Genomic DNA, 24522 nt, shown 5'->3' with positions numbered 1-24522 from the left:
TTTGTTATTGGTTGAATTTTCCAAGAGTAACGCCTTGCAGTGCTGAGCACACGGAACGTTTTTCTCTATCCTCTATCAACTACACCAATCAAACCTTAAACCGGATATGGTTAGACTCTCATTTTAATTCTTTACGAAACTGTGAATTTTAGTATCGATCCGCCACCACGTAAATACCAATAACAGATACTTTTAGCCCATAAAGGTAGCTTATGTTGGGACGAGCAGTGTGTCAAATTCTGAATACGTTTTAATAATTCACGTAAGGTAGTTAATGCAGCAAAACATATATTTCAGCTTTTCATGTATTTTAAAACGGTTTGTTTGGGGGGGGGGGGCTGAAATATAAATGGGCCTATTTTAAAGCACTTTTTATTAACTTCTATTGATTAAATGTATTAGAGGCTATAAATACAATAGATGTAAGCGTCAACACAAGAAGTTGAGACATTTTTCACAGTATCTGTCCATCTCCACTCCACTCCATACACATCAGTCTGTCACCAGAGTCAGTAGGTCTCAGGGGTCCATTACAGTCACTGACTTCAACAATGAGTTATACTTATTCATATAGTTTGGTAATGAAAACATAAACATCCATTTTACCAACTGGATGTTAGTGTGAGCTCAGTATAATTATTCAGTTAACAGTAGTTTAGTCCTTCTGCAACCATCATGCTGAGGGGAAGTACCCCTCGTGTCGCTTTGAAACTATAAATAGGTCATTCATGAGCTTGCACGCAGGTTTTAAAGCATAAGCCTATCGAAAACTGCAAAACAAATGAAATGGAAACCTGTTGAGGACATTGTGGTGACTTCAGTGATCCCACTTTTGCAGAAAAGTCTCTCCTATTTGTCTCTGTAATCTAACAGATATTTCTGCACTACAACTGTGGCAACATTTTTCTGTGAGTGTACTACAGTCAAAGTCGGTTACCCGTCGAGTTCACATGGCCTGCTGCCACCCTGAGTGGGTGAAGTATGTGAGGGTGGTGCAGGGCATGTATGAGGACAGCAGATTACATTTGCTGATTACAACAGGGGTCTGCTCCGAGTTATTGTTTGCAGTGGTGATGGTCAAACCTACTGTGATGTGTGGTTTGGAGGTGGTGTCATTAACACAAAGACAGCTGGAGTTGGAAGAGTTAAAGAACAAGCACATCAGAGGGACAGCTCAGGCAAAACTGGACTGGATGTACCGGACAAAGGATGCTGAATACAGAGCTGCCAGGCAGGAGGAAAAGAGGAAGGCCACAGTGAAGACGTGTAATGAAGGAGGACATGCAGGGGGTACGTGTGACCGAGGAGGAGGCAGAGGTGGCGACCCCTAAAGGGAGCATCTGAAAGAAGAAGTCATCGCTAATATCAATCAACAATTACTTATACAGAGCCCCCAAATTAATCATATTATCAGCACCAGTGTCAGTTTTTATTCACGACATTCAACAAGTTTCACCACAGTTGACCATGTCTGGCAATGAGTAATGAGGGCAGCTCTTATTTTAATCAATGATGGGCAACAGTAGCTTTTTTTTTTACAGTTCTCATGATCCATTTTTCCCCTTTGACTTCCCGTGAAGCACACACAGCTGCAGGATGTGTGTTTGTGCTAGTGTGAGTACTACTGAGGGGAGGCGAGTCATTTCCTGCCTTAGTCGTTTCCAGAAATCCCCCCACCACTACACACACACACACACACACACACACACACACACACACACACACACACACACACACACACACTTTTCAGAAATGTTCATTCAAGAGAGTCTTCTAAAGACTCTCTTGAATGAACATTTCTGAAAATCATCATACATGTCAGCATACAATGAAGTCGTGATGTGTGTTAAAGGAGAAATCATGGGGTTAATCTTGGGGGCATGATGCTATCAAACATTAAACTCTGATAAGGAAAGAAAGACATGCTGCTGCGTTGCTTTTATTGTTGACACATTAAGTAAAAAAAACAGAAGTGCTCCTTTTCATCTTAAATGTAAAGTAAAAAGTAGGCCTTCAACGAGTAATCTCATTTTAAGGGTGCAGCTTTTGAAAACAAATACCTCATTTCTCATTTCTCACGGTGAAGGAAAATGTGCCTAAGGCTGAGTGAGCAGCTCGTTGGCTACATCATCACCAAACTATGTTTGGCATTTGTGACGAGAAATCACTCACAATGACTCAGTAACTGGTCCTATTGTATGAATACCTTGCTGTGGTAATGTTTCTGTTTGCTTTTACCCAGGGGAGGAAGTCTGATACTATCCTAAAAAGCATCTCTGCTTTACTCCCGTTGTCGGCCCAAAGTCAGGGTTTGTCTGGCCTTTTTTTTTAGTTTAAAAAGATGAATCCTGACTTAGTGCACATGTAAATGATGTGGTTAGCTATGTGAAGTAATTATAAGGTGGAAACCCTTCAAAAATATGAGTGTGTCAACCGGCCTGTGTGACTGCATTCCTTTGGAAACATAATTGCAGGTATTCTGTCCACCCTACATCATTCAGCATGACATCAAAATTGTTTGCTGCTTGTGTAGCTCAACTGAGTTAAAACAGTGTGCAAGATGTCAACACAGCACAGAGAAGGTAAAACTGAGGTGCTGTTTGTCTAGGAATTGAAGCATTTTAGCAATCTTGGACAAGTTTTTTTTGATAAAGTTGTACAATTTTTAATTGGTCAACAGAGCACTACAGCAGCATATGTCACACTTACATTGATAAATAAGAGCTTTTAATCTTAAATCGGGGAATATGAAGACAGCTCTGTCTATTAATTGGATTGTGTTGTGTTCATGAGTAATTTCTGATTTCTCTAGAAAGAACTGCCACATTTAAGAATTTTTTTTATTAATCCTCATCTTAAAATGAAGCCAAACAAGTGCACTACTTAGATGATGCTTTGTTTCTCTGCTTATCAAACCCAATTAATCCCAAATAGCTAGGAGAAATGAAATATGGAAACAACAAATAAGAGCTGGAGTCTGGTGAGGTTGAGATGGTTGGGGTTGAGTGGTAAAGGTTGGAAAGTTGGACAGTAGAGAGTAAGATGAGAAAAGACTTAAGATGTGCCCAAAGTTGGGAAAATACTGTGCTATAACAGCCAAAAATAAAACACAATCCATAATCCAAGAACTGAAATCAGTAAATATAGAGCTAAATTAGAAAAAAATCAATATGACGAATCTAATCTCAATAAGGGGAAAAAAATAATAAACTGTTAAAAAAATAATAAAGAAATAAATAAAACAAATGACCTTAATCAAATAGAAAAAAGTGAAATAAAACAAAATAAACAAGCTAATAACTAAAGATCTTTTGTATACAGTGTATATAGTCTTATATAGCACAAAACACAATAAATGTAAAAAAAAAAAGATAAAACGATTATTTCGTTCATATTTTTTATATTATACATTTCTATTTTATTTTAATAGTAAATAAAGCTACAGAAGCAATTTGCTAGCTATTAAAAAGTTAGGTGGTCCTTCAATTAAAATGAGAAGAAACGAACCCCAATGTGTGGTTAGTGAGCAGGACTCTGTTTTTTCTTTTCTTTTCTTTAGCAGTATTTACATTTTGGCAACATTCCCTTAAAAAGATCAAACACACGCACACCTCGTGACAGGAGCCATTCGTTACATTTGTAACTAAACTCACTCATTCACAGAAACTCTGAATCAGTTTAACTGTGAACACAAACCGGGCAGCAGACAGGTCCCGTTCGTGGGTCTGGTTTATATTTAACACTGTGCGATAGAGTCGTCAGCACTTTGATCCAGCTCGCTCCAATAACTGGCGCGTCACTTCCTCAGCCCGTGCCCATCCCTTTGGAGGAAAAAAAAAGAAAAAGAAAACTCACACAGGCGGACGACGGCGAGAAAAAAGAGCGAGGGAAAAGTTGAGAGGGAAGCGAAAGCGAAAAGCCAGATGAAAAAGCTGGAGAGTGGAGAGGGAGCCAACCAAAGACCAGAGTTCACGCTTTAAAGTAAGTTTTTTTTTCTAAATACTTTACATGTTTTGGTGGCGCCCACACTCAGTTGATAAGCTGAGTTTTACATTGATCCACACGCTTCTCTGATTGGTTTATCAATAGCCGCATCTCCCATTACCAATACTTCTTAGAGCTGTATATTTATCTAAAGAACATTTACTTTGAATTGTTATTGGAAAACTTTGAGGGTTGGGCTTACAGGCCTGCAGCCCCCCTCCCCTGCTAAACCCATAACTGCAGCCAAACGTGGAGACTGGCTTCAGTCAGAGTGTATAACATGTTATAAAGGTGACTCGAGAGATTAACAAATATAATGTGCAGTAATGGCTAGCGCTTATTCCATTAATTAGCCCTTCTTTTTAATTAAATAATGTTATAATGATCTCAGCAGGAGCAGGGTTTAATCTAATGTCCACCGGTTGTTTTTAACTTAGAGATCTACTTTTGTAGAAACTGTTTAACCGTGGTTTTGTCTACAAACACCCCTGAGGGCAGAGAAAAGTATGTGCTAACTTTGCATAGTGTTCTTCAAGTACAAGTCTCAGCATGGCCTTCACAGCTGCACCAGTGCCAAAACGCTCACTGGTTTCCCACAATATTGCACAACATGGTGGATTTTCAGACTGGCCTGTCCTATCACTGGAGCCCTCCATTGTACACGTGCTTTTTGAACTTTTTGTTCATTCACTAGTTGTTGTTCTTTTTGTGTCTTCATTCAGGAAGTGCTGTCATAACAAAACAATTGAATAATTCATCCTTCCTTTTCATTTTTGCCTTCTTCCTTCCTTTACCTGCCTTTCTTCACAGTCATGCCACTCCACAAATCATCCCGGGCCTCTCGCCTGGACCCTACCATGATCTCAGCCCCGCTGGGTGATTTTCGTCACACGATGCACATCGGCAGGGGAGGAGACGCCTTTGGCGATACCTCTTTCCTGTCCACTCTTGGCCCGAGTTCACCCAAACCTGACCCGGCGAGTCCTGGGATTGTTTCTTCTTCCTACCACAGTGATCTTAATGCAGATGCACCAGAAAGCCCGCAGAACAATGAGCTTCGGCACTCTGACTCAGTGTCTTCATTAAACCTGGACCTAGACCTGGACCTGGGTCCATCTATGCTTGGAGATGTACTAGGCGTAATGGATGGTTTGGGGCTCCACTCTAATCAGGAGGTAGTGGAAACAAAGCAGGGGAAAGGGGCTGCGGCGATGTCTGTGAACAGGCAGAGAGAGCTGAATGGGAAGAACTTGGCAGAGCATGACGGAATCCAGGTGGAAGACAGCAGGATACCAGATGTGAACGGGATGAAGCTAAAGGGGTTACGACCAAAGGTGAGATTCAGCGATAAACGGGAGGAGATCATTCGTCAGGCATCGGAAGAGGAAGAAAGTCAAGGGTTTGACTTCCAGGAAGAGGATCAGGATCTGGAAGCATGTAATAGCCCAGTGAGGAGTGAGAGCGAGAAAGGCAAAAGTCCAGCTGATGGAGGTGAAATTGAGTTCACCAATCACAATGCAGATTTGCCGCCCAGTCCTGCCTCGTCACAAAGCTCCGAGTATGAAGGGGTCACCCCATTGGACAGGAGGAGGGTTGGCAGCTGCCATTCAGAGACTGATTCAGAGGAGGAGGAGGAGGTGGATGAAGAAGGACGAGGCTACACATTTGAAGATGAGTTTGATGATGAAATCGGTTTATAGGGGATAAACTACACCAACAAATCTTTGCTGTCAAGTAAATCAAATATACTGTATTTTCCTTATTTCATCATTCCTCCACCAAGGACATACCATGTGTGACCAAAGATGTTGATTTGGCCGTGAACCAGATTACGCAAAAAATACAAAGCTGAATGTTATTAAACTTTGCGGAGAGTTGGAACACGAGCAAAGGACATACCAAATGTGGATCCAGATGACCTCGTTTCAAATTACAGAACAGGATGCTGGCCTTGGTGGAGGACTGCGTTCTCAGAGTACCTTTCTTTTTCGGTAGCTTTTGAATGGGAGGTTTAAATACGATATATCTGACTTCAAACTGGATTTTTCAGAACTTAATGAGACGATGTTGCTCAACTGGAAAAGACATTGTTTTTATCTACCAGGGTAACATTTTTGCAGAAGACTTGATATTTGATCAGAAGAAAAAAAATAATAATCAGTGAGCCGTTTTGGTAATGAAAGTGAAAAGTTTGCGACACTTTGATTTCTTTTCATTCTTGGACGTTTTTGCTTTAGAAATCAAAGCTCAGCGGAAAGTTTGATTGAAGCTAAATTAAACTGCATCGTTAATTAATTTCTTTTGTCTTTGATGTCTTTAAAGGGAGCTATACACTTACATTATTGTACCCTGTGATATACGAGTGTCTTACTACATATTCATCATATTGCATGTTTATTAAAGTCTTTGAAAAGGTCTTCAAAGGGTTGCGAGAGACGGCGTCTATAAATAATTACTGTGAATGTGTCACATTCCAAATCTTACAACGGCTCAGACCAAATGCGACTTGATATCAAAGTGCAGTTATTAGCACAGCTGTTCCTTTAAGGCCGTGGGGCTGGGTTAACACTAAAATGCAAAGACAATCATGTGATTTTAAATCAGGAGCAGCAGTGGACTTGCTATTTTTTTGCTTTTTTTTGTTGTTGTGTTACTTCATAATGCTGTAAAAGGGAAATACCATTCAACTCATGCTGAAAATGCTGGTTAACACATTCGTTAGCCTGCGGTTTCACAAAGATTACAGTGAAAAGAATAAAGCGACTTCAAAAAGATAGAAACCAGCCTCGGCTTTTGTTTCAAGGAAAGTTGCTAAAAAGCTAAATGCCTGAGATCCAACTATAGCAGGTAGCTGCTGGTGAGAGTGAAATTTCACACTCATTAATACTGAAATAAAAGTCTTTCATTTTATCGTTTTCATAATGATTCCATTTATATTAAAGGTTAGAGATGTTTGACAGGAAACTCATTTTTTCCTTTAGCAATTCTAAAAGTAAACGACAGAGCAGTCAAGTTATCAAAAATTTATTTTAAGCATGCAGGTGATGCCTTAAAAAGTTCAAAAGTCTGTAAACATACAGGCTGAAAGTTAAACGGGACCATAATGTGGTGCCTTTGTTGGAAAATAAATGTCAAAGAGCTGAATTATTACATACACAGCTTATTTATATACATTACAAGCTTCTTAGTGCTTGTTACACATGTATCAGTCATGTAAATGCAAAACTATCCATTTGTCTCTAAAACGCACAAACGCTACACGGATATCGTCCTGAACACGTTGAATCCCGACAGAGCCGTGGAGACCATCATGCCCGGCATCTGCGGGTGCCAGTGGATCTCCTTGATCTCAGACTGACCCTGGTGCAGGAACAGCAGCTGAGGGGGAAGGTCCCTGACCGCCTCCACCCTGGCGCCCACGTCGCACGACTCCACAGACAGATCCCACTGGCTGACGATGTCGTCGGCGCCCGAGGCGGCGAACACGCTCGAGTCCACGGGGTTCCACTCCACCGAGGTGATGGGAGCGCTGTGTTGCTTGAAGTTGGCCACGGGACGCCCGGTCTACAGGAACAGGAGAGCAGTGAGGTGTGACAGCTGTTCATACAGTTTCAGCTCAGTGGGGTTTCACTCTGAAAACATACTAGGAGCAACCACTGAACAGAGCAGTTACTGTCATGCTTCAGGCCTGCTTGAAGAACAAAAGGACTGGGTGTGCATCAGAAGGGTGATCTGTGCTCATGTTTTTACCGATGTACACAGAGGTGTCTAAACTCGTCATTATGGGGGAAAGGGTTAAATATGTCGCTCATACGGTGCAACTAGGACTTTGTGTGCTGTGAAAGTCTCATTCAGCTCTCTGTAATGAATCATGTAAATGTTTTTTCACCAAATATATTCAAATAGTTTCCTGATTTAGAAGGGAGGCAACACCTAAAGCTATTATTGTTACACAACTGTACAACTAATGTTAGGTGGGGCCGGAACACTAAGAGGTGAGACAATCTGACAGCACAAGCCTAAAGATTGTTTTCCATTTAACACTAATCGTGGGACACAGTGACATGTCGGCACACCGACAATAGCTCTGTTATTGTGAGTGCAATGTGTGTTTAATTAGACTTACATAATTATCTTTAGATGTATTGCCTCCATTTATTCTTTTGTACCTTAAACTGTCGCAGATCCCACACTTTCAGGAGTCCATCGTCCCCTCCTGACAGGAGGAATGGTTCGCTCCTGTTCCAGCTGATTACATTGATGTCCGATGAGTGAGCTTCATTGGCTGAGAGCATTGAATTGGGCGGGGCGCGGATGTCCCAGATCCGAATAGACTGATCCACTGAACAAGATGCAAAAACCTGGTGAAAGAGAGTCCAGTTACTTTAAAAGTTTACTTTACAATAACTATTAACACAATAAGATCCAACAGCCTTCACAAACAAGGAACTATTTCCTCTTAAGAATTTACTAGGGGAGGGCTCTGGTGGGCTTTGCATGCTTAATGATCCTTACTGCAGCAAGAAATTTTAGACAAGACTGTACAAGTTGAAAAGCCCTGAGAATCCAAAATAAATAAAGAATACTTTCATAAATGCAAACACCCAGTCTTATAGGACGAACATCGACATGTCACAAACTGGTTTGGTGACTAACTGCTGCGCTAAGACTCGCGTAATTTACATAGTTTGGGCTGTAATTTGTTATGTCACAACTCTGTGGTGCCACACAGCAAGTGTTACCATATTCTATTTTTACCACGTGCCATTTAACAGCAAGTTTCCATAATTCTGCTCCGTGACCGCACCCAATTTTTTCAACGAATTACCCACACATCACCAGGGACTTAACCTTAGTGGAAGATACCTAGAAATGTATAGACATCACAATTCTTAAGATTCAGAACAGCGACTCCTACTAATGTTACCGCTGCGGTTAAGGGTGCAACAAGCCAGCGAGCACAATCTGCCAAAGTTTGTGCCACTACGTCACCGTTGGTGTACAAACATACTGTAGCTTCTGTAGGCGACCACTGCAGATCTTCCACAGACTTTGTGTGGGAGCTGAAAGGTCGCTGGTCAATCTGCCAGGAAGTCCCCCCCTCCCGCGGCTCCCACACGTGGATGTTTTTCTTGCAGTCCCCGCTGACAAGCCGACCTGCCAACAAAACACAAAACAATTAACGTTTTAATCTTTGACAGACATCTATTCAATTCTTTATCTCAGTCAATCGCAGCTTTCAAAGACATTCAAATACATGCAAATAAAAACAACCCGTTTACATGTTTAAGAGGAATTTGTGTTCTTCTTTGTCGGCACTTTAAGGTGGATTTCCTTCCAGCGTTATTCTTATAAAAGCCCACACTGGCATCTTTTCACTAAAACTACTGCACGTTTTTAATCGTAGCTGATCCCTCTCTGACGTATACACCGGTGTCAGCCCTGCAGTGGACAATACTTTTCTGATTCCCGATGACAGGTTTGCACGGGCAGACACAGTTAAGAACATGGGAACAAAAATATCTTGCACAAGGTGGAGACTGTTTTTATCATGTCAATCGGATAACGAAGTAGTCCAGGTGCAATCAGGGACCTGGCTGCTTGCACAAAACAATGTTGCCACACAGGGTGAGCTGTTTTGCTTTGCTTTTGTTTTTTCACATCTGTATAGCAGTCTTACAGGATAAGCCTCACATACCAGGTACTTTAGGCGACCAGTCAATTGCAAAGCCTTCCGTCATGTGCCCTGAGAAACTGAAGAGCGCTGCTGCCTCCTTCTGCTGTTTGATGAACGCAGCCATAGCAGCAGAACTGTGGACGGCCTCCAGCTGGGATCGGAGATCAAAGATTTCCACCTGTCCCTTGTCTGACCACACAGCGGCTAATGACTGCTCTCCAACCTGAGTCACCTGGACGCCAAGAAGCAAAATTAGTCGAATCATCAGAGAATTAAGAAAAACTGATGCACAAGATACTGATTTTATTTACTTATAAACGTCTGCATACCCTGACTCTGTTAATCCCCCCATAGTGGGGCATCATGGCCAGTTCCATCTGTGGTTTCTTTTCTTCATCCTCCTCCTCTTCATCACTTTCCTCATCGCTGCTCTCTTCCTCCTCTTTGTCCTTCTCTGTTCCATGAAGGTTATACATGCGCATGACCAAAAGTCTGCCAAAAAACAAAAAACAATTAATTAACAATTAATTTATTAGCATTGATTTCTGGGACATACCCCAGTCCAAAAAGAAAAATCAAACTATCCTGCATCAATGTGCTTCATCTTTGAGTGCTTGAGATTTTCCAATAACCTTTAATTGACCACTGAAGTCTCCACCTAAAGGAGACCTTTCAGGGGAACAGTACGAGAGCTGACATCAGAACAAAACTGAAACTGTGCATCACAGGAAAATCCAAACAACAAACATATAAAAACAACATTGTGGTGTGGTCTATAGTGAAGAGAGTCAATGCTTTAATGTTAGCATCCAAAAGAATCTTCCTTTAGACATTAAAGAGTTTGCTTTCCTCTGCTATAAACAACACATTTGGTAATAATAACAATAAACATGTACAACAGGGAAAATAAGGGGAATTTAACATTACTACACATGGAAACGTGGCAATAATGCGATGATTTTGGATGAAAGGACACCTCCTGGGGACACCTGCACAAAGCAGCTTTTTAAATAAGGAATGAAGTTGTTGGAGGTCTTAAATTTAAAGAAATTAAAATCATTTTCAAGGTTTAGTCTTGCCCACTACTCCTGCAATACTGGTCTAATGTAAAAACATCCATCCTCTAATCTAATTAGAGGTCTTGAACCTGAACGAATGCGTTTCTCCTCCTGGCATCCAAGCAGGGATCTTTCACAGGTATTACTTATTGTTACTTATTATTAAGGTTAATTGTGGTTATTTTTGTCTTCTTTCAGCTGCTCCCTTTAGGGGTCGCCACAGCACATCTGCCTCCATCTCACTCCATCTCTGGCTTCCTCCTCTGTCTCATTAGCCGTCTGCATGTCCTCCTTCACTACATCCGTGAACCTTTTTCTGTGGTCTTCCTCTTTTCCTCCTGCCTGGCAGTTTAGCACCCTCGCTTGTACCTTTCCTTCTTTTTCATTGCCTTCAAGCAGACCTTCCTTACTACTCCTCCTTTTTCTTTGCCCAGCAGTAGCACAATTTCCTCCAGCTGCCTGTCATTAACCCGGACCTTGACCGGGCCAGTACACAAAAAGCTCTCGTGATAATCTGCATATTTGATTTGCCAAATGCCGTTCCTGATGCAACCCTTAGCCTTTATTCGAGCTTGGGATCAGCACTTGCAGTAACCTGGCTTGTGGCCCACCGTGTCTGGCATTGGTATTCTTCTATTGTTGTATGAATGAGAAAGTGTGAGTGAACAGAGTTTCTACAACATCTACACATTTGTTTTTATCCCACACTGTGATCAAACTATAGTCAGACTATAGATGACCAACTTAATCTGCTACATAAACTCATTGTCTTAGGACAACTTTGCCATGAATTAGGATAAAAATGCAACTACAAATACCTGTGTTCAGCTCTACTGCTCGGCACATGGCTGCAGCAGAGCTGAGCTGCTGTCGCTTCTAAATGTGGTGAAGCTTAATGCCTGCTTTCAGCTTTTTGAACTCTTTAACTCTCCCTACTCAATACTCCAGAGTAAACAGACCAAGTGCTCACTTTGTGCTACTGATTAGCTGCGTTACAGTGATGTGACTTTTAAAATTAGAGTAAGCCAGCCTTTATTCTGTGAACTGTCCTAGTAATAATAGGGAGGAAAATGGAATATTAATTGTGGCCTCACGGCTAGAAGGTTCAGGGATTTGAACTTCCAACAGACTGGGTGGCGCCGCTCTGTGTTTTCTTTTAGCTCACTTTCTCCTACAGTCGAGCGGCTTACAGTTAACTGGTGACTTAAAGCTGGGTGTGAATATGAGCATGAATAGGTGTCTGTCTCTGTAGCTTACACAGCTAAAAAAACAAAACCACGGAAGTGCCAAAAACTACAGGTGCTCAAACAGTCGCTTCAGGCTAGCCAAAGCATTAAAATGCCCAAATCCAGCCATGAAGCTACCTTGGTTACATCCTGGTCTCTGCAGCCAATCTCTCCCATTATAACAGCTGTACGGGAGTGTGTGTTAATTTAATAACTCACCGACTTGGATTTCATTTGGATGTTTTTCATAACTCTGACTCCCAGCTGTGCCAGGATCAAGCAGCTGCAGCCAGCTGCTGTGTGCCAAACTTGTTCGTGCCCTTTGGCATATTTTTAATAGAACAATCCGCTGTGTGGTATTGAGTGTCCAACAACTGTATGCTTCATTTTTAGGGAGAAAAATTCTAGTATTTGGAACAAATTAGTAGTAAACACATTTAAACCCGCAGGTCTCACAATTCCCCAGCTTGGATAAACTGGAAAGTTACCTCAGGACATCCGGGCTAAAAGCTATACCAAATCAGCATGCATACTCAGACCCCTTGGGAAAAAGGGAGCGGCTCAAAGTACCCAATTAGTAATAATATGGAATTATATTTGTCTGGGAGGGTTGCACACAAATGGATGCAGCTTCCTAACCAAGCTTTTTAGAATTAGTGGAAAACAGTCCAGTCCAACCTCTCACGCAAAAATGAACACGTCCCACTGCAAAAGTGCTTCCCTCTGCTTATGATTTTTGTACTTGCTCTTGTTAAATTTCAAAAATATCCTTTTGTAATCACTTTACTTAATTAGTCTTGCTCTTAAATAATATTTGCAAGCCATTATTTTATCCTCTGGTGCTGTGTTTGCTCATTTTAACTTTGCCTAAATGTTGTTATGCAACTGCCACCTGAATGCGTCTGCTACGAATAAATATGTATTTAAAAACTGGGGAAGATGGGGGGAGTTTATGGGTTTAACTTGCCTCTTGCACAATGTCAGCTGGATAAAATTACTCCAGGCCAAACATGACAGATCACTCTAAAATATATTTGTGAAACTAACCACTGACACCAGTTTAAACGACCAAAACAAACACACGGAGGTGCAGGACATCCGGCGTTATTGAGCAGGACCTTTAAAAATGGTGCTTTCGGATTAAATGCTGAGTGCCGACAGTAATGAAGGTGTGGGTTAAAGGTCAGTGGTCCTGTACCTGTTCTTCAGAGCCGTGTCCGCCTGCGTGCCCGCACAGAGCAGCATGGACAGGGGAAACTGCTCCCTGCTGTCTCCATCTCCATCCCTTAAGATGTCGAAGCTCAGGCATGGAGCACCTGAACATAAACAACAAGGTAACTTAAGCCCAGAGATCCCACATGGTGGAAGCGTGAACTTCATTGGGAGTAATGATGACTTTAACTTGCCTGTCTGGCACTCGTGATACATGCGGTACGCGGAGCGGTCCATCTCCAGCTCCTCCCCGGGCTCAAGCGGCTCGATCCCGGGCACGTACACTTTCTTCTCCTCCTCTCCCTCTGCCCCTTCCTCTTCCATTTCCACCCCTTCGTCCTCATCGCTGCCTGCTTCGTCCATCTCCTCCATCTCGTTTTCCTCCACGGCGTGCTCACCGGGCGCAGACATCTTGGCAGAGGCACGGTGTGGCGTACTTCCGGTGCAGGCAGCGGCCACGTGGTTTAAACGCCGCTCACCCTCCTCACCAGCGGCGCCCCTCTCTCCCTGTTTACGGGAATTCAGCTGACCTCTTTGGCAAAAGAGCCCCTGTTGCCAGGAAAGACCAGGCTTGCAATTGTTTGTCTCACACTGTAAGCCCTGAGGATCACGTGAACATTATTACCGTGGACACTGTTAGCGTTAGCTACATGGCAAATGTTCTGTCTCCTCCCTGGAAGATAATTAGCCTTTTGCTTAAGAACATTTGGGATCGTGTCCATGCACCGATCAGTAAAGAGTCTTCACCTCTGAGTCATGATTGTGTGATTTAATGAGATTTATTTGAATGTGCTGTACTACATCTTACGCAGCACAGCCTGGTACTGAGAGGGGGCTCAGCAGCCCCTGCACCACTAATGGGAAGTCAGGCTTTGACTCACAGCTACTCACTGGCAATAATTTATAGATAGTTTTGCACTGACTCTATCAGGGTGTTGGGAAACTGCCATAAAAGCTGCTATGCTAAATTCATAAGAATACTTGGGCAATTTCTCTTATACACGTTTGTCTAAGCATGTGTTTCTTTCTTTTACATTTGTGTTTGAATTTCATTATTAAAATTGTGCCAGAGATTCTCTTGAAACCTTCTCTGCTCTTTTAACAAACACTCACATTTAAGAGATTGTGAAACTACTCGGGGGGTTCTGTCAGGACGAAGGTGTTTCTTTCACGTGTAGCTGAGTACAAGTAGAGACAAGTGCTCTTTTATTACTCATCGAGGTCTTTGACAAGAGCCTTAACATCCCGGGCTGTTCCACCACACATTCCTCTGTCATCTGCAACTGATCTCTTAGACTTTTTAGTTATTTAATTTTTTTTTAAACTAAAGCTGCAGAATATATTTGAAGAGTTTCCACACAAAGGCTGCCTCTTTACAAGAGAATCTACGGTTGAGTTCACACGAATGCAGACTCTTGCAGTTGGAATGCAAGATTAAACACAAAATGTAATCTCTTAAAAGCAGCAGGGAGAAAACTGTAAACATATAACTCCGACTGATTAAATACTTTGCTGCTGCAAATAGCAGCACCACACTGCAAAGTTACAAATGCAAATTGGGCAAGAATTGTACCTGTGATTGCTCTGCAACTGTAGTTTTATTAATGTCATAAGTTAGTGCTGATCATAGGCTACAGTATCATTATGCAGGCATTACAGCTGTAATTGGCAGTGCACTGATTTTAACAACTTCATAAACTGTTGAGTTTTTCAGTGTGCCACAGTGCATAATCATTTTTTACAAATGTGGAGAGAAATGACAGTATTTACCTCTAAAATGTGGCGTAAAAGTGTATTTAAATGGAAAAAAAAAATTAAATATGTATATCCCAACACTTAAGCACATTTACTTAAGTAGCCTAACTGTAAATGTACATTCAAAATACTGTAATAAATATAACACAGACTTTGGATACTGGCAAGTTACACCAAAAGCTAACGATGCATATATCTAAATGTCTTTAATTTATTTTTCTGTACAAAAGTAAATACATATACATCCATTTGTAAACAGTGGCAGGCAATGCCCATTAGCAAGAAGAACATAAACCATAGATAGCTTGCTCTAAATAGTGATGCTATTGGATTACATCTGCGATATCACCTCTTACAGAGTGCTGTTGGACGGCGAGACTGGTGGTTTGCTCTAATTTTGTGCATCAGATGTAACACTTGAGTTTCACAAAGCTTACCACACCGAAACACAAAGACAAAAACTTAAGAAAACAGTCATCAGTGCCTATAAAGATATATATAAGACCCTTTTTGACAACTATGGTAGCAAACACCAGTAGAGTCTTAATAATAAGGAGCTCCAAACAAATGCAGAATATGATGGGGGAACCCCACTGGACAGTGGTGGTGTGTCTATAATCCTGCCAGATTTCATATTGTCTACCGCTCTAGTGGTTAAAAGTCTGGCCCTTGATGGGCTGTAGTCCTTCCTTTCAACAGACGGTGGCAAGTTGGGCAGGGTGCATGTTTCAATTGAAGGTGGGCACCCAATTTGAATCCACCGGCTAAAAAGTTCTGATGTTAACTTTAGGAGTTCTTCTGGAGAGGAAGACACCAAGGAGAACTGGGATAAGTCTGTCTCCTCCTGAAACATCTGCAGCAAGGAAACAAGGAAGAGAGATCAGTATTATCAAGACAACAAATCTGACTAACAAAGTCATGTTTGAAACAGCTACTTGATACTGAAGCGAGCAATGTCACGACAAGAAAAAGAGAATACGTACTTCCATGTTTCTGTTCTTGCTAATAATTTTATCCAGTGTCCGTGTAAGTTCCACAACAAGAGAGTGATTTAAGTGTTCCTCCCAGAGGTTTGTCAGGAGCACTTGCCAAGAATCATGGAGGACATACGCAGCAGGGAACACGCAACACTGCGAGGAAAAACAGAGCAACACAACAACCCCAAAATTAGGACTAGCATGTAAAACACATGACAAATCACCGCAAGAACCACACAAGTAACCGTGTTACGAGAGAGGCTGGAGGCCACTTGGGACAACAGACTGTTATTAAACAGAACATGTGACTTGTTATAGTGGAAGACGACCAAAGAAAAAAAGCAAATAATTATTCTCTTTAAAAAAAAACCCAAGTGGGCTTCAGGAGAAGGTTAAAATGAACAGGATATATAAGATCTATATGAGCACTTCCTATATAAACAACTCACCGGATCGGTGTCACAGAGCATGTGTCTTGTATATCGATGCACCACATAGTAATCCTTAGGAAACACTGTGCGCTGAAGGAGGGAGAAAAGAGGCAAAGATGAGAAGCCAGATACCCAGAAGGACCACAGAGGTCTATATGGGCATAGAAGTAAATATTTAGAAACGAAGTAAAGAGAGTTTCACTTACAAAGCCTGCTGAACTCGAATCGATGGTCCCTTTGATATTTTTCACACCTTCCAGGTCAAACTCACATCCACCACATGGGGCAGTTAGTAATGACAGCAACAGTAGAACTGTTGGAGACATGATAAGAGCGAAAGCCACAGAAAACAAGTCACATAATTGCTGGAAACTTTCTGTGGTTTGTAGCTTGTTCAAAGTGCATAGCTACTAAAAAGAACATGACATCATTTCCTGTGTAAATTAGCCATTTCTTTCTTTTAAAAAAAAAAGAAAACAGCAGGAGACACTGGGCTACGATTGCAACATCTCTAATTTAATTAGGGCACCAGAAATGGCTGTGATGTTTCAAAGTGGTGCAAAAAAACCAACTTTGATTCACCATTTAAATCTCACTATGCATTAACCAGGACTGCTGTTTCACTATAATCCCACAGACATTTAAAAAGGGTGAAAAACAGACAAAAATTTAACATGAAAATAATAGTTTCTCACCTCGCAGTGTCATCGTTTTATCTTGACTGCATGTCCATTTCTCTTGTTGACAGCAGTGACTCTGCAGGCAAGCTTCACTGTCACTCTGTAAAAGGCGAAGCTTCCTCCTGTGGTTTTTTTACAGGTCTTTGAAAGAGCAGGCTTCTGTCTCTTCTTCTTTACTGCTTGATATTTAGTCTTCCTGTTCACATCCCTCAGATCATCCCCTTCTCTTTACTTAGGGTCCTTTGGTACTTTCCATGCACATGCCCCACTTGTCACCTCACATCGACATGCTCTCTCACTTTGGGTTTTCCCACTTGAAGCCAGGGTGGCTGCAGCCTTTCACTTTGAAAGCCTTGTTTTTCTATTTCCCTTTCTAAATCTTTTCTCCTTTCCCTTTCTCACTACTGACCTAGAATTTTCCTTGCCACTCTGTCTCTGTCCCTTAAAAGTGGTTAATGAATAAAGTGCCAGAGCTGACCTCTTCCCCTGGATTTCTCCCTATCCCTCTGTATCCTACTCAGACACAGGCACAGCTCAAAGTGAAAGTGCTCCGCTCAATTCTCCCTTTATGCGTCGGCCACTCCCACAGGCACACGTTTTACCTCACTATTGACTGACCCGTCTCCCTCCCTTCTGCTTCCCACATTCCCCAACACCCCCCCACCCCCATCCTCCCGCTCCCACCCCCATCCTCCCGCTCCCAACCAGGGCCGAAGAGGCTTAGTTATGCAGTCAGAGCATATGTTTTTCATTTGGATTCTTCCCCACACCTCTCTGCCTGTTGATTCTATCAGTCGCTGTCCCGTAAGTCAGTGCGCAGTATCATCCCATTAAGTCATTCATTAACAGTCAGTTTCTTTTAGAAATAAGGATCACATTCATTACATTCCTCGAAGAGCTAACGAGAAAGATTGCAACACTGAATTGCCAGAAGATGCAAGTCATCCCAACATGACTGCTTTCTTTAGTCATTAATGTTAAAATTGGCTTTACAGAGTTGTATGGTATGATTGTGATGATAGCTGTGCACAGCTGTCATCATCCTGTCTGTAAAGTGTTGTTTTGTGGCCTCAGGTTACGCAAAGCATCACGTTGGTTTGGGATATCAGTCAGATGTCAACAGGAGTTGATTAATGATGAAAGGAAGGAAGTCGTTATTCTTCATGTTTGTTGGATCATAAGCCAAAGGACAGAGGAAAATTTCCCAGAGAGGTATCTCTACTGACAGGAAAAGGAAACCAGACAGCCGCAGCAAGCGAGGGCTCCATATTCCCCAAGGCATGACTAAATCAAAACCTCTTTACTTATGCTACGTTTATAATGATAGATATAAATATCTAGTCAGAGTGCCGTCTTCCTGGTTCATACTGCATTTAAAATTCAGAGGGAAGTAAATACGCAGAAAATTTGTGAAGCTGCTGCAGATGAAGTCCACACATGTCGGAGCCTAACTCAACAAATGAAATCCAGATTTAATAAAAACAAAAGAAGTGCATTCCTTTAAATAGGAAAAAAAAACTAGTCACTCCAATATATGCAAACTCACTTTTTCCTTCATAATTAGGACTAAAACACAAGTTTGAAACTTAAAATTTTGGGGTCATGAAATTTTTTTTCGAAAACATCCTCCAACTTAAATAAAGCCACATTTTACTGAGTAAAGTCTGCGAGCTTCAGCACATCAACAGGCTCATATAACTGGCATGGAAAAAACAAAAAAAGCAGATCAGAGTGACTGGTTCATTAAAAACCCCCAAATCCTGCCGATGTGGTCATCTGTCCCGGGTCCTTGTTATGCAACACTTTTTGTATGTTTCAGGACTTGGGGGAAAATTTTTTTTTTTAAAGTGCTGTCTTACACCACTTAAAGCTGAAGACCTTCAAACGAGTGGGAGGTGATGGAGAAACAAAAGGTTTCCACCTCCGCTTCACTTTCCCTCCCATTTTCTTTCTATTCACCACAAGGTGGAGCCAACCATGGGTCGAGAAAGGATGTCAGGCTCAAAGTTTACATTGGTTTTATTTTATTTTAAAACATCAGCAGGAGTAAACAAAGTGCAAAGTCTTTTTTTGTAATAAGCTAAGCTTTACATATCTGTATAAAAAGGTCTCCTATAAGAGTTCCCTTTGACAAATAAAAGCCCTCATGCATTATCCAAACTGATTCTACTTGTTTAGTGAGCAAGATAATCATCATCGTTAGATACACAACAGTTACTGAAAACAACCATAATTGACGAGCGAAACCCTTTGTGTCATCCGTTCACAGTCCTGTCATTAAATGACAAGAATGTGGGTAAGAAAACCCCCCAAAACTAAACAAATTAATAAAAATAAAACAAAACAAAACAAGGGGAACGTCAAAGAAATGGCATTCCCCCTCATTTCAGCTCCCCTTTCTTTATCCTAATCTCCTCCTCCTCCTCTTCTTTGTCACTGGCTGGGGCTCCTCTCCCCTCCTCGGACAGCTGTCATTAAATGGCTCTTGTATGTTTTGCTAAGTCCAGTCATCCAGTACTTGAGCAGCCTGACGTTGTCCTCTTCCCCGGGCCCCGTAGCACCGAGGAGTGCCAGAACCTTCTGCGTGTCCTCTCTTCCTCGACCGTCCACTTTGGAGAACTTGAACAGCACTTTGACTTTACTGAAAAAACAAATAGATCACACTTAAGACTAATTATGCCTTCCTGAAGAAGACAGAATTCGGAAACACCAAGTTTCCGGTGGGAATCTTTGTGTGGAACGCCCTCTCAATAAGACTTCCCACTTGGAAATATCCTAAGTTAGCAATCCAAGATGGCAGTACTGAATGTAAACAACAGTAAAATTATAAACTTTTAATCTGTACTGCAAGTGTTGTGTGTTTTTGACTCATTAAATAGTGAGCAGTGATCGAGCTCTATCCATTAATGTGTTTTTCCCTGTTTCTCCCTGAATGGCTCTACCTTAATGAGAACCTAAACAAATTCTGTTTTTGCTGGCTTTTTGTAAAATGCGCTGTTCCGACATCCGAGTTCTGAAGTATCTGGAACGTGGCATAAAGGAGCTTTACTCACTTCATCCACTCCTCCTTCAAACACAGCAGGCAGTGAGACACAACATCCACCGACAGGTTCTCATTGCACAGAGCGACCTCCAGCTTGTTCAGTAATGCTGGACCTGGAGAAAGAGGACAAAGATTTAGTCAGTGGAAGAACCATGTGGGAAAGTTGAGAAAAAAAAAAAGAAAAAGAGTCAAGCAAAAAAAAAAATTAAAAACTCTTAGTAGGTGATTGGTTGAACTATTTGTGTATAACCGTCTGCTGTGAGAAAACATCAACAAATCAGACTGATGAACCACAGGATGCAGAGAGCGCGAAAAGGAAAAACAGGCCGCGGTCTGAGTAGCTTTATGAGCTTGCAAGCAGTCGCTGCAACCAGCTACGCAGCAAATGTTTTGCTGTTTACTCGAACGGTTACTCATTCTCATGTTTTAAGTTTCTGTAGCTTTGAAGTTTATAATTTGGATTTAGTTTTTGACCCTTTCTCAGGTATGCTGGTATGTTTGTTGCTTTTGTGTATTCTGCTGTGTGTGTGTGTGTGTGTGTGTGTGTTCCTATATAGTCAGAACCCTTTAAAGGAGGGGTGTCAAACTCGTTTCACAATGCGGGCGACATACAGCCTAGTTTGATCTTAAACTCCCCTCTCTGTCAGCGCAAAGAAGTTTAACTTCACATTTAATCCTGGTATATGTTGGTATAAGTTTTTTGACATGATAAAGTAATGGGGCCCTATTTTTGTAAAGGAATCTAGTGTTAAGAAAAAAAGGCTAGAAATTTCTATAATAGATAGTGATTAATGGGAACTTTTTTCATTTATGTTTTACTGAATTATAGGAATTTATTAGTAGGAATTGCTGTAAAAAACGATGTTCGGTGCACCTGTAAAACCTAAAACACACCTGTAGCCGTGACCTTCTGACTCTAAGTTCATCACAGAGCTCTGATTTGCCCAGAACCAGTTTGGTTTGTCTGCTGGCACAAAGTCTGAAGACGTGTGAGATGGATTCTCTGATATATATATATTCTGTGGAAACAACTAGTTTCTGTTTTCGATGCAAAGTCTTCTTTTTTTTTTTAATGGATTCCTTAACGCTCTTGCTGTGCTTGAGCATTTTTCTACTTTCACTTTAACAGCTGCTCTGACTTAAACAAGGGTTAATGAATCAGGAGGGGAAAAAAAATCTGTCCTTTTCACTGATACAGAGTCAGATGATGATAAATGTAAATTTGTAATCTCTATAAATAGATTCTACATATAAAGACGTCTATTTGTAATCTGCTTTTAGTCCAAATGGTATCGACCAATTAGGCTAGAGCAGGCTGGGGTTACATGGCTGTAAGCTTTCTGTGTGAAGAGCAAAGGAAGGATGGCATTTGTCAAGATGGAAACCTGAAAACATCGGCTGCCGTAGAAAATGAAGCTTTTTATTATCGGTCTTTTAATTTACCTGACTTTTTGTAAAGAATGAGCAAAAAGCACAGAAAGAAAGCAACGAACAGAAAAACGCCGACTACACAGGAAGCCGTGAAAAAAACCTTTGGCCTCAGAGGATTAATCAGCAGACAAGCCGATGGGTTCCCAGACTGTAAATTGTGTAACGCTAACAGAGGCAACAAACATGCAGCAAATTAAATCAAGACCGATGTACTCACCCCTGTCTATAGGTTGTGTGTTGGCACTGGTGATGGTGAACTGATAAAGCGAGCTGATGTCGTCTTCTCTTACAGCTGGCATGTGACAGCTTCTCTCTGAGGTGACGTCCACGAGCACTGTAAACTCTGAAGAGCAAATCGAAGCAAAATTATTACAGTTTAATCTGCAAATACACATCTACAGTTTTTGACAGAGAATCTCACACAGCGATCAACAAATCTCAAAGAGCTTCTTGCACCTGAGGAGCTGACGTGAGCTGGAATAGGCACATCGGGGCAGAGACCCAGAAAGTTGCACTTGTAGGCCTCCTCGTACTGAGAGCTGTATGGCACGGAGCGCACACAGCCTACCGGGAGCAAAGACTAATGGGAAAATAGAGAAGTGAGTTAATGGCCGTGATGATACACTGTTTGATCTGGCTAACATTCACACAGCCTCGCTGTCTCTGCTTACTCATTAATGCTATAAGTGATGCTTTTCTGACAACTACTAAAGAACTGTGGTAAAGTAACACAAACATTACAGTATGAACTTGTCTTAAAATTATATACTGATAACATTAAAAATTTATCTTTCAAGTATTCAAATGAAAAATAACCACAAAGAAAACCCCAGGAGAGCATGTAGTCGCAAAAGAAAAGGTCAAAACTGTGCAATAACAACAGCATTACACCCTCACACAAATAGTAGGTGCGCTCCCCTGCCCCAAAAGTTCATGTTTACCCATATTATAATACAACGCTCTATCTACAAAGGCCACACCACTGGAGCAGAGTACCTTTAGCACTGTAAAAGCTGACTGGATGAGAACTGGATCTGCACCTCTCCATATGACCTGATTTCCCATGAGCACGTGCCAGGCTAGCTGTCGAAAGTCAGGAGCCCCGAGGACCTGCCGAACGAACCACAATGTTTACCAAGCAACAGCTCACAGATATAGTGTATGAGCTATTTTTTTTAACCAATATGCATCACTTTACCATATAAATGATTGTAAAAACACGTATTTTTCTTTATTCAATCTCAGTTTTCTATTGCTGTTCATGATTAAGTTGGGTATACATTAGCAAACTACAAATGTGCTTAAGTTCACCTGTCTCAAATGCCTCAGTGACCTAAATTTTGGACCAGGTAATTCATCCAGTTTTGTATCATCGCTCAGGAAGTTGTGGGCCAGCTCGGTCTCTGACAGGTGTCTCTGCGTCTTTGAAGCACCTCCTTCTGCTCCCTCCCAGCAGCTCATTTCCTCCTCTTGCTCTTTAAAACACATGACATTAAAAAACAGAAAAAGCAAATGCTTTCAAGCAAAGGTTCATTACAAATGTGGGGAATTTCCGTAGGAAACTGTGATAAACGGCGGTTCATACACCACACGAGTCATACCTACACAACTATCATCATAGTGCACACATGAGGATAGCTACCCACTGTTTCCAAAACAAAAAAAACAGACTCTGTTAGTAACACCTATGACCTGCACTGCATAGCGACCACATTACTAAGTACAGTGTTTCAACTACTTGGTAACACAAATATCCGGCCAACTCACATGATAGCAACCCTGTTCATTTATTCATGTAGTCATGGTCAACATGACCTGCTGACGTTTAAAGTGATCATCATAATGGGGAAGAAAGGTGATTTATGAGACTTTCAATGTTGCATGGTGGGCTGTGGCCTGATCTTAGCAGTTCAGAAACTGCTGATGTTCCCACACAACCACACAGAGTTTACAGAGAATGGAAAAAAAAGAAGAAAATACCCAGTAAAGAAAAAAGAAAAAAAAAAGAGAAAAGAAAATATACAGTAAGGAGCAGTTCTCTAGGTGAAAATGCCTTGTTGACATCAGAGGAGAATCACCAAAACTGGACAACTTCCAATTGGAAACTTGGAAAAATACTGCCTAGTGATGAGTCTCACTTTCCGCTGCAAATTCAGATAGTAGGGTCAGAATAAATAACATGAATCCATCCTGTCTTTCATCAACAGTTCAGGCAGCTGCTTGTGGTTTGGCCCACATTTTTTGGACTTCTTAGTACCAATAAAGAACCATTTAATTGCCACAGCTAAGATTGGTATTGTTTACTTATTGTTATAAATGCATTGTCATAAATCTGAAGATACTGTGTGATGTTGTCATGTCATTATGAACCAAAATCTCTGAGGAATGATTCCAGCACCTTGATGAATCTTTGTCACAAATAATTAAAGCACTTCTAAAGGTAAAACAGGACTCAACCATCTCCTAGCAAAGTCTATGTAATGAGTGTCCATTTGGTGTATAAATGAACAGATTCTTGGTCAAATGACCCAGAATAGGATTTAAAATTACAGAGCTAATACTGTCAGAGAAAGTTTCACTGTAAATGTTGGGTTTCTTTTTTTGTACATGATATTACTGAATACTGACTGGAATTGTGTAAACTCTCTGGAAAGTTGGGATGCTTTAGTGAATCACTGTTTTTCTGGCGTCTCTCCACAGACTCATCTGGTGATTCACACTTTCATCAGAGCTTTCTCAGTCAGATGATAACAACCATAAGCATGTTGTTCAAACTAATGACATGCTGTCATGAGTTTAGGTTAATTTAGGAACAAAATGAACCTAACCACATCTAAAAGAAGTGGTTTTTAAACTTTTTCACACACGTTCCACTTCAGAAGCTGAGTCAAGGTGACACTGCACATTTTTTTTTTAAACCAGTCATCAACAAGAAAAAAAGATGCACGTTGAATTTTGTTTAAAAGCTTCAGCAATTTACATCAGAAATCTCCTTTTCGCCTATTTTCCTTTTAAATGCATTTTTTTCAACTTCATATTTTTCATCTG

The 24522-nt window shown here is 41.2% G+C and overlaps 4 protein-coding genes across 4 annotated transcripts in view; 1 reads left to right on the top strand and 3 right to left on the bottom strand.

The window, feature by feature from the left end:
- Positions 1 to 3698: 3698 nt before the first annotated feature.
- cdc42ep5 (CDC42 effector protein (Rho GTPase binding) 5) lies at positions 3699 to 6815 on the top strand. Its single transcript, XM_005732012.1, has 2 exons — positions 3699 to 3981; positions 4795 to 6815. Exon 2 carries the CDS (start codon positions 4797 to 4799, stop codon positions 5682 to 5684), a length of 888 nt encoding a protein of 295 aa, XP_005732069.1. The 5' UTR covers positions 3699 to 3981; positions 4795 to 4796; the 3' UTR covers positions 5685 to 6815.
- A 177-nt stretch (positions 6816 to 6992) lies between these two features.
- On the bottom strand, positions 6993 to 13626 carry grwd1 (glutamate-rich WD repeat containing 1). Its single transcript, XM_005732011.2, has 7 exons — positions 13352 to 13626; positions 13144 to 13261; positions 9991 to 10153; positions 9683 to 9893; positions 8996 to 9141; positions 8154 to 8345; positions 6993 to 7548 (listed from the first exon to the last, which is right to left on the bottom strand). Exons 1-7 carry the CDS (start codon positions 13566 to 13568, stop codon positions 7240 to 7242), a joined length of 1356 nt encoding a protein of 451 aa, XP_005732068.1. The 5' UTR covers positions 13569 to 13626; the 3' UTR covers positions 6993 to 7239.
- A 1098-nt stretch (positions 13627 to 14724) lies between these two features.
- LOC102199459 (uncharacterized) lies at positions 14725 to 17638 on the bottom strand. Its single transcript, XM_005732010.2, has 5 exons — positions 17016 to 17638; positions 16527 to 16633; positions 16339 to 16410; positions 15896 to 16042; positions 14725 to 15765 (listed from the first exon to the last, which is right to left on the bottom strand). Exons 1-5 carry the CDS (start codon positions 17026 to 17028, stop codon positions 15430 to 15432), a joined length of 675 nt encoding a protein of 224 aa, XP_005732067.1. The 5' UTR covers positions 17029 to 17638; the 3' UTR covers positions 14725 to 15429.
- Positions 17639 to 19027: 1389 nt separating this feature from the next.
- flcn (folliculin) overlaps positions 19028 to 24522 on the bottom strand; it is an 8252-nt gene continuing 2757 nt past the window's right edge. The window contains exons 7-12 of the mRNA XM_005732009.1: positions 22786 to 22949; positions 22471 to 22584; positions 21931 to 22054; positions 21692 to 21817; positions 20054 to 20156; positions 19028 to 19641 (exon numbers count right to left, since the gene is read on the bottom strand). Coding sequence (XP_005732066.1) covers positions 19434 to 19641; positions 20054 to 20156; positions 21692 to 21817; positions 21931 to 22054; positions 22471 to 22584; positions 22786 to 22949 — 839 coding nt within the window. The 3' untranslated portion in view covers positions 19028 to 19433. The remainder of the gene's footprint in view (positions 19642 to 20053; positions 20157 to 21691; positions 21818 to 21930; positions 22055 to 22470; positions 22585 to 22785; positions 22950 to 24522) is intronic.

The sequence above is a fragment of the Pundamilia nyererei genome, unplaced genomic scaffold (genome assembly GCF_000239375.1).
Source record: "Pundamilia nyererei isolate P.nyererei 1_Seehausen unplaced genomic scaffold, PunNye1.0 scaffold00045, whole genome shotgun sequence".
NCBI classification, from domain to species: Eukaryota; Metazoa; Chordata; class Actinopteri; order Cichliformes; family Cichlidae; genus Pundamilia; species Pundamilia nyererei.
Note: the sequence above shows the minus strand (reverse complement) of the source record. Positions and strands in the feature narration are given on the sequence as shown.

Coding starts and splice junctions, on each gene's coding strand:
- cdc42ep5 (XM_005732012.1), top strand. CDS start 4,797: ATGCCACTCCACAAATCATCCCGGGCCTCTCGCCTGGACCCTACCATG.
- grwd1 (XM_005732011.2), bottom strand. CDS start 13,568: ATGTCTGCGCCCGGTGAGCACGCCGTGGAGGAAAACGAGATGGAGGAG. Junction 8,346..8,995: donor GGTCGCCTACAGAAGCTACA/GTATGTTTGTAC, acceptor CTCTTTCACCAG/GTTTTTGCATCTTGTTCAGT. Junction 7,549..8,153: donor GGGATCTGCGACAGTTTAAG/GTACAAAAGAAT, acceptor CTGTTCCTGTAG/ACCGGGCGTCCCGTGGCCAA.
- LOC102199459 (XM_005732010.2), bottom strand. Junction 16,411..16,526: donor ATTCGAGTTCAGCAGGCTTT/GTAAGTGAAACT, acceptor TCCCTCCTTCAG/CGCACAGTGTTTCCTAAGGA. Junction 15,766..15,895: donor GCAAGAACAGAAACATGGAA/GTACGTATTCTC, acceptor TCCTTGCTGCAG/ATGTTTCAGGAGGAGACAGA.